We start from the raw sequence: 15,555 nt of genomic DNA, 5'->3' as shown, positions 1-15,555 counted from the left end.
GGATGCCCAGGATGCTTCAATAGCGGCCTTTAGTTCATGTGCACTGTTGGGTCTGGTGTCTTTCAGCTTCTTCACAATACCCTACAAATTCTCAATGGGGTTCAGGACAGGGGAATCCAACAAACAAATGAATTAACAAGCGTCCGTGAGCGCGTCGCAAGTCCAGGAAAGCGAAACGAGTCCACAGGATTGGGGGGAAGAGGAACCAGGTCAGCAGGCACAGACACACTCGAAAACAAGAGATCAATCAGCAAAACTCACAAACTGAAACATCCAAGGACCAGAGAGGAATCATCCAAGACGTCAAGTCGAACACAGAGAACTATACCAGGGTGAAAACATGTGATGAACTGACATCGGTTGTCATTTGGCCGGTGTTCAAATAGTGAGCGGGGATGATTGCAGGATTGGCTTCAGGTGTGTGTGTCTGTGGCGGGAAAGACCCCCAATCCTGGAAGAGAGGCAGAGAGAAAGGCGGGAGCAGGAAGCAGTCCAAACCAAATAGATCAAACGGAGGGGGTTTGTGACAAGAGTACTGAATAAATGTTATCCAAAATGAAAACAATCAAGACAACATGAATTACAACGCCAATGAAGGAATCTGAGCAGGTGAATGTTAAAGATTTAGCTGTAAATTTGCCATAGCTAGAGTAGAACTACACAGAAGAAGGTATTTTAGGAACTGTAAGCCAACTTAGTGCAAGGCAGATAATGGATCTCCTGGCTAATAATCTGTGATAGGAATATGTCTTGATGATTTGTAGAAGATGAACACTAAGAAGACAGAAAGTAGCAAACCATATATTTGACCGATTTAACAACATAAATACTGCGGAACCTATTCTCATTCTTTCTCGCCTGTGACAGCCGTGCTCCGCTCTACATTTAGAGTGGAGTGCATCAAGTGTAAGGATTAGAAACAATATCCACATTTACCTGATATTTCTGTTATATCAACAACATTCATTTGACGATTGAATAACCTAAATGCTGTGTTTGATGCCCTCAATTTGCAGGAGAGATGGATAATAAACAAGGTTTGTTTATTTATTTATTTTTAGAGGAGACTGTAATACTGTCACCAATTTTTTTGGTCATGGGAACAGTGTGGCAGTTTATTACACTACACTACATTTTGCAAGTGTTCAAATTTTAACAGTAAAACCAAATTGTGCAGAACAGAACAATGTGTAATCAGTGCAGCGACCCAGTTAACACTGTTGGAGTTAACTAGCCCACAATGCATTGTGGTGTGACGTCACCCTTTTGAGTCCTATTATTTTTTATTAAATGGTGATCTTTATAATGTGAATCAAGTCAAGTCGCGATGAAATATGTTACGTACTCTGTTATGTGTTATGTTATGTACTCTAAAAAGAGTGTACTTTCTCTTATACTAATTCAGTAATAAATCAAATTTCACTTTTCTGCATTAATCTACATATCTGCTATTGAAATTGAAATTTTGAGTCATTAAAAACACACACACAGACACACACACATTAGCCTCTTCAGACATCATCTGTTCAATTTAGTAAAATATTTGAATTCACTACTGAAGTGGTAATTGACAACAAATGGAAAAACATAATGATCAGTATTTGAAAAAAAAAACAAAAAAAAACAAAGGGGACTACTAATAAGTGACTCTGTGCTGGCCCTGAGAGAGAGACTGTGTGAGAGTCTTCACTGTTAGTGTGACTTGTGAACGAGTCTGTGTGCTGGTGCATTTGTATCTGTTTATGTATGTTACAGTGTGATAATTTGACTTTGCAGTCAGATGACAGTGCCACTGTACAATATGACGCTCAAATGTGCCAAGTGCGGAATAATCTCTTCGGCTGACGTTTCTACCACCGCTACCAGTAATGCCATGTTAGTCTCGTTCATTGTTTTTCCTCTTGCTTCTGGAATCTACTCTGCTGCAAACCTCATTCACCCTGCATCCCTCCCTATTTCTTTCCTCCTGATGTCACATGGGATTATCCTCATTTCGCCACGAGGAGTGTGTCATTCAGAAATGTTTTTTTTTCCTTCTGAAGGCTGTGCAAATATACATTTTACAAACATGTAGACTGTGGATGTGATTATGCTTATGTTAGTTTCCTTAGAGTTCTGAAGATAAAACATTTGCCATGCAAAATTATGATATGTGGGCAACAACTATTGAGATTAAATGGATCATAATGTCCCTCAATGCACCCTTCACTTTTGCAGGTCATAGCTAAATCTTTTAAATTTACAGTAAAAATGTGTTGTATGGGATGGTGAGAAAAGCTCATGCACTAAATACTCACTAGTAGTGAGCAAATATTTATTCACCTTCAATTTACAATATTGGGAAAAAAACGATTTGTATGATTTAGTGTCTCAATTTATGTGCAAATGGGTGAAGCACGACCTCTTTTATTGGGGGTTATTGTGGCGTAAACAGTCATTTGACAGATACTTGTTCCAGTTCTGGTATAAACCTTTTTAGTTCAAGGAGCGATTTGCAGGAACGTTTCATTCTTAGAACCATTCTCCCCACAGAGTGTGTGTTTGCACTTAAATTAGTGGGGCAGATGGGGCCGGTCACTGCATTAAAGAGCTGCTGAGACGCGTAACCACTGTAAAGTTGTGAGTAATGATGCAACAGTGGTTATGATCGCTTCATCTTTGAACTCTGTCTCACGTCAATAAAGAGTGGTTTTGTGTTTATTGCTTGTTAAACCAAGGCAGTGACCGCTCAATTCCATGGGTGTGTCCGTGTGTAACTTGTATAGCTATACTTGTAGGGACCAATTCTTAGAAAAACACTGCCTTCTAGGGACTTATCGCTTTTGTGGGGACCTTTTACCCGACCCGAGGATTTAAACTTCAAAATAACTGGGTCATTATAGTCAGGCATATTTTTGGAGTAGAGGTTTGATTAAGTCAGCCATTTGTTTTGGATGGTTAAGTTTACCGTGAGAGACTGAAGAAGGCTGTGAAAGTATTATGTCCAAGAGCAGTCCCCACAAAATAGGGATTAACATATGTGCGTTGTGTGTGTGCTCTTGCACTTCTATCTTCGTGAGAACCTTTATGAGTTTTTTACCGACAGAGTGAGAACATTTTGGCAGGACCTCACTTTATCAAGCCTCATATTGAGGGTTACAACTGCGCAATAGGCTCATTATTATAATTCATTCAGAGTAAAGGTTAAGTTTAGCCATTTGTTTTAGATGGTTAGTTTTAGGGCGAGAGGCTGGGGAATGTATGTATCCAGTATGTCAGTGACGGTCCGCACTAACATAGGAAGACAAACGTGTGTGCGTATGTACTCTGAGTTACTACGGAGCCCTGGAATGAATATGTATGTGGACATGTATGGGTTCATTTTTTTTGGATGTGACATGTATGACTTTATTTATTTATTTTCTAGATAACTATTATCTTGGGTTAAAAAAATAATAATAATGAAGTTAAGCATGTCACATCCAAAAAAAAAAATAAACATGCATGTCACTTCCAGGGCCTGTAAGTTACAGTGGACCCACAATAGGTTTATTTATGTATCCAAGCACAGACTATGGACTAATATCTAATATCTGAGAGTGTGTGAGGTTATGTGTGGCACAATGTGTGTGGCGCAATGCCTCAGTCTTTCTGTGTCTCAGGTTGACGCTCAACTCCACTGAAATAAAATGACTTCATGGAGCTCCGTGATTAATAATAAATTAAATACATGAGACAACTTTAGTTTCGGTTGTATCAATGCAAAGTACTGAACTAACTTTAAATCATGCGGATCATGGATCTGATGATGATCCAAGTCTGACACCTGAGACTGAAATGTCATTGAGTAAATCCAACATGAAATGTTTCCTATGTAGTACTCATTATCTGGTTCCTGCATGTACTGGTATCATTGAAATGGTTCAGAGAACTGAGGAGGTTCATTCAATGTAAAAACAGTTGCCCTGTTAAACAAACAACAAACACTTTTTGCATAGCATTGACCATTCAAAATGTCACTACTCTATATGTATAATGTAGTGTCAAACATTTCGTGATCTCCTCCGCTAGCATCCATGTTGCTGAGACTAGGTAACCCATCTGCCAACTCGAGAAGTATAGAATAAAATGGATTGTCATCATCATCTGTCACCTGTCTTCTGCACTACATCCACTGTTTGGTTCTGTCTGTTTCAGCCACGTTTCTGCTGACTCCTCTCCATCTTAAGTTCACTGAATCATCTCTTTCCAAACATATATGTCAGTCATATAAATGATTTACAGTCACATATAGCTGTAGTTCATTGACATCTGTTTCTTTACATGACACTGACTTGGTGATTTAATATGCATTCAGGGATGAAGATTGCTTGCGATATAGAAAACAATATCAATCTTCCTACAGTTATATTGATGGTCAATTACATTTACATTAACGGTACAACAATTTAATGCTACTTTTGTTGTAAAACTGTCTACGCTCCTGCTCCTCTCCTGCAGGGCATCACTGTGGAGTTCCTGTGTGGTCTTGCCACTCCTTGCACTAACGTGGATGTCGGCAGTGCTCGCAATAACCGATCGGCGGTCAGCTCTCTTCCAGATCGTCTTTGCAGTCTTTGACTCGTTAGAAGGATTCGTCATTGTCATGGTGCACTGCATCCTCCGACGTGAGGTAGTGATTCATGACCACGAGTGGTAGCCATGTAAATTGTGTTATCAGTTACGCTGTCAGTCAGGGAGAGATGTGGGAGGTACAGGTTTTGTCTCAACTTTATATCCTCTACAGGTTCAGGAGGCAGTGAAGTGTCGAGTCGTGGACCGACAGGAGGATACCAATGGGGATTCTGGAGGATCGTTTCAAAATGGCCACGCTCAAATTGTGGTTTGTTTCTCGATTTCTAACAGAGGTTAATTTTAAGTTTAGAAGTTGATTTTAATTTTGGGACTATTGATCACGTCTGAATATAAGCTGCACACCGAAAAAAAATGAAGAGGAAAATAGACTGTGTACATATATAGCCAATATAGTCTATAAACCGTAGATTCTGCCATAGAAGTCCTCTTCCACTGCGTTCCTGACGAAAGTTTACTGATAGCGTTCGATACCTGGCCACCTCTCTGGTCAATTGACCATGCATCAGTTCAGTGGTCTGATGTGATGAGGCTCAATAATTTAGTAGTATGAACATTGTTTGCATGCAAAACTCAGCCACATTGTTGTTTACGCCGCAGGATTCAGAGTAAGCGAAACAAGTAGAATTAAGTTGAAATTACAGTGCTTAATCACTGACGGTCTTCTCCTTTTTCTTCTCAGACTGACTTTGAAAAGGACGTGGACATTGCATGTAGATCAGGTGAGCTCACCACGAGGGGACAGATATTATTTTGGGGGGGGGGGTTTAGCTTTTGTGTGCATTTTTTAACACAACTGTTACCGGGAATTATGTTTCCATTTGGTTTATTTTTCTTTTATTTAATTATTTTAATTTTTCTGCATTGACAAGTCGAAGATCATGTATGTTTTACAGTTCCCACAGGGAATCTGAATTTGAATAGCAGGTCAACTCAGGTGACATACAGGTACGACTTGGAAAGTTGGAATATCAGAATCAGATCAGAATCAAATATATTGCCATGGTCAGTGGGGTCCCACCAACTAGGAAAGTGCTTCGGAATAAAGTGCTGTCAATAAAATAAACAAAGGCTGATCACAAATTCAACAGTCTGACGGCCGAAGTGACGGGAGGTTTTGGTCTGGATGGACCGTAGCCTCCTGCCAGAGGGAAGAGGAACAAACAATCCATGTCCAGGATGGGAAGGGTGGGCTCTGAACCGACCTGCATGTCTCTGGGTCCTGGAGGCATACAGGTCCTGAAGAGGTGGCAGGCTGCAACCGATCACCTTCTCACCAGAACACACGATGCGCTGCAGTCTGCTCTTGTCCCTGGAGGTGGCACTATTGTACCAGACGGTGATAGAGGAAGAGAGGATGGACTGGATGATGACCGTGTAAAACTCCACCAGCAACTTCGTTGGCAGTTGTAGTTTCCGTAGCTGCCTCAGGAAGAACATTCTCTGCTGGGCCTTCCTGATGAGGGACCTAACGATCAGCTCCCATTTGAGGTCCTCAGTGATGGAGGTTCCTATGAAGCAGAAGGAGTCTACAATAGGAATGGGTAAACCAGCCAACATGAGAGGGGACATAGAAACTGTTACTCTCTTGAAGTCTATGATCATCTCCACTATCTTCTGGGCGTTGAGCTCCAGGTTGTTGTGGCTGCACCAGGACACTAGCCGCTCCACCTCCCTCCTGTAAGCCGACTTATCTGCATCTGAGATGAGCCCGATGATGGTGGTGTCATCCGCAAACTTGATCAGCTTCACGGACTGGTGGCTGGAGGTGCAGCAGTTGGTGTACAGGGAGAAGAGCCGTGGAGAGAGAACACAGCCCTGACTAAACCCGATGTTGAGGGTCCGAGTGTCAGAGAGAGTCATCCCCAGCCGCACGCGCTGACTCCGGCTGCTCAGGAAGTCTGTAATCCATCTGCAGAGGGAGGCACGTTGAGCTGGCGAAGCTTGTCTTCAATCAGAGCTGAAGTCCACAAACAGGATCCTGGCATAGGTTCCTGGGGAGTCCAGATGCTCCAGAATGAAATGAAGGGCCTGGCTCACTACATCGTCCACAGATCTGTTGGCTCTGTGGGCAAACTGCATTGAGTGCAGGAGGGGTAGTGGGGTAGTGATGGATTTCAGGTGAGATACACTACAGGCACGCGGCCTGTGGCCTGACCACCTTAAGCCCTCTCCACACTGCAGCTGAGTCATTGGCTGAGAACTGCTTTCCAAGTTTGTCAGAGTATACTGCTTTAGCTTTCTTCAGCTCCCTCTGAAATACTTATATAACTCTTTGTAGCAGTTCCTGTCGTCACTCTTGCGAGCTGCCTCCTTCTCCCGTCTAATCTGTCTGAGTTTAGCTGTGAACCAAGGTTTGTCATTAGCATAACTCACCTTGGTGCACGTTGGAACTAAGCACTCTTCACAGTAGCTGATCCATGAAGTCACAGTGTCTGTATACTCATCCAGATTATTGGTAGCAGCCCTGAACACCTCCCAGTCTGTGGTCTCCATACAAGCCTGCAGCTCCTCTTTAGCATCACTTGTCCAGATCCTCATCCTCCTCACAACAAGCTTTGCATGCTTCAGCTTCTGTTTGTATGTTGGAACAAGATGAACCATCAAGTGGTCAGAGAGTCCCAGTTCAGCTCGAGGGAGGGCTGTATAAGAGTTGCGGAGCGATGTGTAGCAGTGGTCCAGCACGCTCTGCTCTCTGGTGGGGCAGTTTACAACCTGCTTGTACTTGGGAAGCTCCTCGGTCAGATTTGCCTTGTTGAAGTCACCAAGCACAATCACAGGACAGTCTGGGAGCCTGGTTTGTTCCACATGCAGAATCTGATCCGCAAGCACATCCTGAGCTTCACGTACATCCCCGCTGGGCGGGATGTGTACGGCTGCCAGAATGAATGAAGCGAACTCACGCGGGGAGTAAAATGGCTTACAGTTCACTATAAGTCACGTCCGTACACCAGCGATCGTTGATGTAGAAACACACTCTTCCACCTTTGGTTTTGTTGGTGAGCTCCGGAACCAGGTCCGCACGGTGAAGGTGGAATCCCTCCAGATGAAGCGCAGTGTCCGGGGTGAAATCGCTCAACCACGTCTCCCTGAAACACAAAACACAAAAGGAGGAAAAGTTCCTGTTCCTTCTCAACATCAATGCCAGTCCATCCATCTTATTGCTGAGCAAGCAGACGTTGGAGAGGATTATCCCGGGAAGCGGAGTGCGCGATCTTCTTTCAGGAAGGCGAACAAGTGCACCGGCACGTTTCCCTCTCCTTCTCAGTCTCTTCTGCCCAACCAAAAGCTAAACTAACTTTGAAACTGACACCAAAAATACTGGTAGTAAGTCAGACACGGTCATAGCCCTGATGTTCATCAACTGATCTTGTGTCAGCGCCATCTTGCTTGAGGAATCTCATGAATGAGGAAATAGTACATGCATTTCTGTTACCAGCAATTGTGAAATGTACATCTTAAATGGACATATAGAATGAAAATCAATCTTTTTCAAGCTTTATATGGTTTTATTTTGCTGACTCAGACTTCGAAATTCAAAAAACTAAGTAAAAGAGAATATTGCTTGAAATCAATAAACAGAATGATTTTTAATACAAAAATGTCAGGCCTCTGAGAGTAAAATCTTGTTATATTTTAAGCCTCTGCTGTCTTCCACCATGGTCTTTGAGCAATGTTGCTGAATGAGGTGCATAACATATAGTTGGTAGAAATTCACTCCTCTTTTCTGCTCCTCTTCATCATGAGGTAGTTTAAAGTCTTTTTAGATGATCTGGTAGTAGTGCATTTCTGGCTCTGTACATGACCAGAGGTGTTCATCTGTCTACTACCTCTGGTAACTTCAGGTAACTTCAGTCATCCTGTGAGGGGCCAGACAAAAGGTAGTTCACTAAAGTCTCTGTTGAAAAAATTACCACAAGGACCGTGACGTCGCTTGGTGTGGCGTAGCCGGGGTTCTACCCTGGAGCCAGTCCAGGTTGGGACTCACATGCTAGCGCCTGGTGGCCGAGCCTTTGCCCATGACTCAGCCTGAAAGGATGACATGGGTCCGCGCTAATGTGGGTAGCTTCTGGCTGTGCAGCCATGGAATATCACCTATAAGACCTAGAGGGAGGTGATTATCGGCCATTATTAAAGTATTGTTCAGTTGTTGGACTTAGGTGCTTGTCACAGCTCATCCATCACAAACACCATGTTCGAGCATAAGGGTGTCCATAAGTGCACATGGCACCAGAACACCGTAGGACGAAGGTCAATGATCAACTTCATTGTCATGCCATCTAACCTTTGACCCCGTGTCTTGGACAGTCGAGTAAAGAGAGGGGCTGAGCTGTCTACCGATCATCACCTGGTGATTATGATGGATCCGCTACTTGGGGAGGAATCTGGTTCCACCTGGCAGACCCAAGCACATAGTCAGGGTCTGTTACGACTCTCAGTGCCTGGCAGAATCCTCTGTCAGTGATGTGCCTGTCGTGGGGGCAATGGCCAAACCTGGTGGTAGTAGCCGGAAGTAAGGGATGCCGACAGGCTGAAGAAAGAGTCCTATCTGGCCATGTTGGCTCGTGGGATTGCCCAGACAGCTGACTAGTACTGGCAGGCCAAGCGTGCTGCGGCTCGCGCGGTATCAGAAAACTAAACTAACTAAATGTTTTGATGAGTATGCTGACGTCGCACACATAACTGCATGGTGTTTGCTTTTATTTAATCAGTAATTAACACAAAATCACGTATTGTGTCGCTTCACTTGTTTTGGCCTCTTTAAATGCTTCATCAATTTCACTGAGTTGAAAATCTGGCTTATTTCAGTGACCTGATGATGCGTTCTGCAGCGTCCCACACTGGGTAGAAAGCTTTTCTCATGTGAGTTTGACACAGGGTTGCCACAACTGGAGTTTGGGGTTAAAATGGCAAGGTGTTGGGTGTAAACAAAGTGGAAAGCAGCCTTCAGGGCCTTATTAACATTGGGTTGTTCATTCGATGGTGGGTAGTAGCTGAAGCTGTCTGAACTTTTAGAACTGAGGCCCACACTCATCAACAGTGATGCCATGCTGCTCAAACGCAATTCACTTGTTTGTGTCCTTGTCTATCTGCTGACACACAAACGGACCTGACATCAAGGTTATCATTTGCTTGGGAAATGGGAGGATACAAGCACACAGAAAAGCATTCTATGACTGTCATGCTGCTTATCATGCCAGCTGATGGCAAGTGTCCATGACGTCGACCAACAATTGCCTTGAGACAAGTGGTCAGTTGTTAGGGGATGAAGCAAGCCCACAAGAAATCTTTGATATGAAGTTATTCTAATGCCTATGATGTTCCGCGCGAATGGGCGCCAATTATGTTGTCTGGCCAGCAGGTTCCACCAGTCTAAAGAGCAGTATCAGAATCAAGCTGTCATTGATCACCATCCAAGAAGTCAAAGTACAGACACATTAAATAGGGACTGGGCCAAGGGCGTTTCCCGAAACCATTACACCATCCAATGCACAATATCACACATGACAATATATAGTATTGTAGGCTTTTCGATGACTGTAAGTGTTCCATGTTTTACCCGGAATTCAGGACGTTTGGCCGAGTCATCACGACCAGACATTTACAGATGGTAGATGTCCCTGTTTACTTCCTAAGGAAACCAGATCTGACGTATTCAGAAACTCGGCTGAACATTCTGATTGCCAGTTGCTTAACCATTTTTTATCTGCTGGATAATTTGGTGAAGTATGGTCTATGGAAATATGAAATACAGCAGGGGTGGCAACATTTGATTCAATTGAAAGCCTAATGTGTCAGCATGCTATGCAGAAGGCTGACTTCTATGTCATCCAGCCACGGTTGTTGATATGTGAAGCTAATGTGTGACAACGTGTTTCCCTGGCAGCTGCTCGGACTCAACAGGAGTCTGGAACGATATGTTCAGTGTTCCCACATGTAACAGGCCCCACCCAGCAACAAGGCTCTGTCAATCTAGCAAGAGTTGGGTCTTTTGGCATTCACCAGTTATTACTATTATCACCATGAAGGGCCCCTTGGTGCCCTCCAAACAGTGTCCACTCCTGTCATATTTCCTCGTTGTAGGAGAGAAGAAGACATAGGAGTGCACCATCCGGTTGGAGGGGTCATGTGATAGTTGGCCCTGATCCATTATGAAGTTGACATCGCAGACATCATATACACAAAGTGGGTGATCATGTATGGATACCATATGAGCACTTAAAATACAGTGGACAAACAGGCATGACTGACTTAATACTTAATTGTCCCTGGGGTACCTTGAACACAGTATACCAATCCTACTTCAGATGATAAACATTCTGTTGCTCTAGTCTGGAAAAAATGGTTGCTCACACTAATGAAATGCAAGGAGAGCAGGAACCACAGCTGTGGTGGACACAGAACAAGTACAGTTTTGCTTGTTTGTGTGACTATTTCTGCACACACAGGGAGCATGAGGATTATTACACAGACTAGAAACCCAATCACATGACAGTGGGCGAGCATTCACCCAGCCCGCATCTGAGCACTTGTGTTCTTGCCTGCAAACAAAGACTGTGACTGACACAGTGACTCAGCATTATTGTGATAATGAGTAGGCTTGCATGTACTGAGGAGCGACATAAGTGCAGTAAAACTTCGATTCAAATACTCTGAGAAAAAGGAGCCGAGCCTACTCGCAGTCATGTCTCTTGATTTAAATATGACGATATGATTTTATCATTTATTATATCTAATTATTATTACTTTTTTTGTCTTGGGTCTTTGTTCATAAGTACAATATGAATGAGCTTGTTATAATTTGCCGCCAGTATCCTCCCTACTACCACCTACTACTTATAAGAACTGTGACACCAGGATTGTTTTGAATAGTATGCTTTATAGATAGGCTTTGTGTGGTGTTTCTGTCTCCACAGCGATGATTTGCTGCTTATTACAACAGACAGCTAGCTGAAGACTTTGGCAGTACAGTGGTACCTCAGTTCTCGACCATAATCCATTCCAGACGGCCATCCGAGAAGCGAATTATTTGAAATCTGAATGGATTTTTCTCATTACAAGTAATGGAAAAAGAAATAACGTGTCCAAGCCTTAAAATAGTCTTTTGTAGGAGTGAATGTTGTGTCTGCTGCAGGTGTGCTGTTCGTCTATATGTGTGGCCGCTGCACGTGGGAGGGGTTGCAGAGTGAGTGACGTCTCTCCAGAAGTGAAGAAGTGCCCGGTGCGTGTGCAGCTTGGCTGTGACAAAGTAATAAACCAAGTAACGCTCTGTCCGGGACTCGTCTCATCCCTGTCCCAGCTCCAGCCGAGAACAGGACATAAAACCCTGGAGTGCGCGCTCCAGCCTCGGAGGTGTCAAGAGCGAGCACCTCCCCTGTGACACTCTACCACGGTCCAGTGCGGAGACAGGAAAGGTTCAATATGACGATTGGTCCGTGCACGTTATGTTTTTTCCGGCTTATTTCCAGGGCGTTCGAGTTCTGAATTTTTATTCAAAATCCAAAGCAAAAGGTAGCCCAGAACTGACATGGATGCCCCAACTACACCTCTGATGACCATGCTAACTGGCAAGTCACTCGTGGTAATGCTAATGATGCACTCTGTTTTGCCATCAACTTATCTGGATGCATTTTGATGATGTTTGATAAACGTCGATCCAACATCTTTGATTCTACAGCAACTGACATTGCCATCTGCTCCTATCATTGCCATCACCTAGATCAGAATGGAAACATACAATTTTGAGTCGGAGTCCAGTCTCGAGTCTTCGTACCTCGAGTCTAAATCGCTGACTCAAGTTTTCATCTCTGTTTCAATTTATTGTGATTTATTGTTCTTTTTTTCCCCTATCTATTTGGAGTCTCAGCTTATGAAAGAGTGGCCCTAATTGACTTATGATTAATCCTTGCTTAAATTAATATTAATTATAAATATTCCATGTTGCGATGTATAAAATTATTGTGCATGGATATATGCGTATGCACAGATTCGTGTGTCTGGATTAGTTGTTGCGTATACTATTTTGGGGGGATTTGAGCGTAAGCCTTGTTTTGAAATACATGCAAGGCTCTGTACATGAGAATCACAAGTAAGTTTGCTCACGTCAGTAGTTCATCTGCCGATGGAGAGTGTTCAGGGCACCATTGTGTGGTTTCGCTTCTCTAACGCTCTTTAAAACCATCTGTCTTTTTTTTTGCCAAAATGCAGACATTGCTGTCTTTAAAGGAGTGCTTCTTGTCCATGAGGCTTCTTAGGTTTTGCCTGTTTAAGTCATCAGACCCAGGTGCTGTGTGTGTGCTGACTGACAGAAGGCTCAGAGAACGAGATTAATTTAAGAAGTGTAAACACAAAGACGAACCGATACGGAAAACCAAGGGCGTCGGAACCAGAACACGGAATGGGAAATACACTTAAGGACTGTGGAAAACCGCAGAAATGCGAAGTAACCATCTGGCTACACAAGCTGGCACCGAGGTGTTGATATCCGTGGGAGCATCTTTAGCAAATGCATGCCAGCTGTGTTGCTTGAAAAGATGGGGAGAAACAAGGAAATGAAAACAGAAGACAACCGGAAGTCACTAAAATAAAAAGCATGAAATAAGCATTTTTGTGTGGATGGATGAATGAACTGCATAGGGTCAGAAAACAAATCAGTTAAAATATGTGCTTTTCACTCACCGAAAAATAGATATGCAATGATTGTTGTTGAAGATCTCTTTGTTTGACAGCGACCGCAGTTATCTTTTGCTTTTAAAGGTGGTGATTGATAGATTGGTTAGGAATGGTTTTGTGCGAGTCATGGAGTTATTCAGTGGTGGGTAGCAACCATGGATTACAAGAAGATAAAAGCACATGATGGGGATACTTTGTGTTGTGGAAAAAAAGACAGTAATGTACAGTCTTGTAGTCAATGTTGAAACACCACATTGCTAAGGGCAGAAACTGATATAAGTTGGACAGATTGGTTAAGAGGGCCACCCTTTTCTGTGATGTCTGGCCAATCTGTGTTATCCTCTCCGGGATACCTTTGCAGCACTGGGCAGCACCTTCAGTGGCAGACTGATCCGCCCTAGGTGCACAAATGAACAACTTCCTGCCCAGTGTTGTCATGTTGTACAACAGTAAAACCTGATACAACTGACTGATGTCCATTGTTATTTATTTATTTATCATCTATCTATACAATTTATTTATCATCTATTTATTTGTGCAATTTATTGTTTATACAATTTGTAATTCATTTATTTATATAATTAGTGTTTACGGTGTATGCAATATGGGACAGCTTTGAGTTTTATGTATGCTCTTGCGCTGCGTTCATCTTTGTTTGGTGTGTGACTTTGATATTTTTCTTGTCTTTGATGCCTTTGCTTGTTGAGACGTCAAATTTGCCCACTCCGGGCAAAAAAAACTACTGCTTACTGAAGATGCCATAGAACTCTCCATGACTGAACCGTCGTTTGATGGGCTTTATAAAGTATGTGTAAAGTATGTCTGTACTGAAATGTACAGAGTGTAAGGATTGCAATCCCATGCCTGACCTTAACCCTGATCTTCCTTTTATGTCTATCTGGCATGCAGCCCATGCAGTCAGTATATGATGTGAAAGGCAAATCATATCCTTCAATGGAACACCTAATGTGCCAAAATATCGAAGGCTGACTTCTGCGTCACTCTTAAGTGAAACTGTCCACTTGAGAACAGTCACCATTCAGTCCATCCAGAAAATCACAATTTTGCATTCACAACTATTGATGCAATTATATGAAGGTAAAGTGGGTGCAAAAGTGGCACATACCCGTAACACAAGACTCGTATCCATGCGTCAGAGGCCGATTGGACAATTGACATCACGTGACTACCGGGAACGCACATGGAGTAACAGGCACATATTGCCGCCACTTCTACGAGTGCGCATCAGTTTTATTTACAGGTGCAAGAAGAGGTGCAAAAGGGTGCACGCGCATACGGATCGTGTTCTACGAGTATGTGGAACTTATGCACCCGTTTTGGCGGTGTTTGAGGTAGACAACTTAGCAATATGTCACAATTGCAATTTCAAGAGCTCGTGTTTAGCCACTTGTATCTGTGCACTTAGAAGGTGAAATTACTTTTTGTGTTTGTATGAATGTAAATCTTCTTTTTACATGCATGTGTCACAGGGTTTACGGATACAAATGTGCAGTTACGCGTATGTGCCTCGGGGTTTACGGATGCAAATGTGCAGTTACGCGTATGTGCCTCTGACGCATAGATACGAGTCTTGTGTTACGGGTATGTGCCACTTTTGCACCCATTTTACCTTCATACAATTTCAGCCACTCTCCAAGAGCAGCATCAACTTTGCCCAATCACTGCAACTTTCCTTTTGCAGGATGTTACTGAACATCCAATGCAACAGGACATGTTTCATGAGGGATCCCATATTTTTCAACAAATGTGTTATCTATTGACTTCTTTGAAAGCTTTTTTCATCATCGTCACTAGACGAGTGATAGAACTCACTTGAGGCGTCACCATGACGAACAGGAGCGCCATGTCAAGACAAGTATCCCAACCCTTAAGGTCTGGTGAGCACTCGCAGTCTTTGGTTTGAGTTGACTCCACCCCTTAAGGATGACTACTCCCAGGCAGGTAAACAACATCAACATCGATGCCCTAAAGCGGGAGCTGGCGACATCTTTGAGGAGAGGGATGACAGATAACTTTAAAACTGAACTGAAAGTGGTACTTGATGATGATTTGAACACAATCAAGGTTGATATATAGTCACGAGCTCACAGCTCACATATGAAGTAGCAACATCAGATCCGGATCTGGCGTCAATGAAAAACACAGCGGAGGAAATGGATGAGTCTTTATCTACATGCACAGATGAAGTGGCGCAATTGAACAACAATTTTGAGCATTTGGTGGTTTGTAAAACTGGACGCTAAATATGAA

The 15,555-nt window shown here is 43.1% G+C and overlaps 1 protein-coding gene across 10 annotated transcripts in view; it reads left to right on the top strand.

Moving 5' to 3' along the window:
* LOC128768026 (adhesion G protein-coupled receptor B1-like) overlaps window positions 1-15,555 on the top strand; it is a 157,600-nt gene that overhangs the window by 127,145 nt on the left and 14,900 nt on the right. For 9 of the 10 annotated variants that reach the window (XM_053880548.1, XM_053880549.1, XM_053880547.1 and 6 more), the window contains 4 exons: window positions 1,777-1,875; window positions 4,480-4,651; window positions 4,766-4,861; window positions 5,294-5,333. In XM_053880548.1, the coding sequence (XP_053736523.1) occupies window positions 1,777-1,875; window positions 4,480-4,651; window positions 4,766-4,861; window positions 5,294-5,333 (407 nt within the window). The remainder of the gene's footprint in view (window positions 1-1,776; window positions 1,876-4,479; window positions 4,652-4,765; window positions 4,862-5,293; window positions 5,334-15,555) is intronic. The other variant, XM_053880550.1, reaches the window with a different exon arrangement.

Source organism: Synchiropus splendidus, chromosome 12, assembly GCF_027744825.2.
Source record: "Synchiropus splendidus isolate RoL2022-P1 chromosome 12, RoL_Sspl_1.0, whole genome shotgun sequence".
Lineage (NCBI taxonomy): Eukaryota > Metazoa > Chordata > Actinopteri > Syngnathiformes > Callionymidae > Synchiropus > Synchiropus splendidus.
The sequence above is the reverse complement of the archived record's forward strand: the minus strand, read 5'-3'. Positions and strand labels throughout refer to the sequence as shown.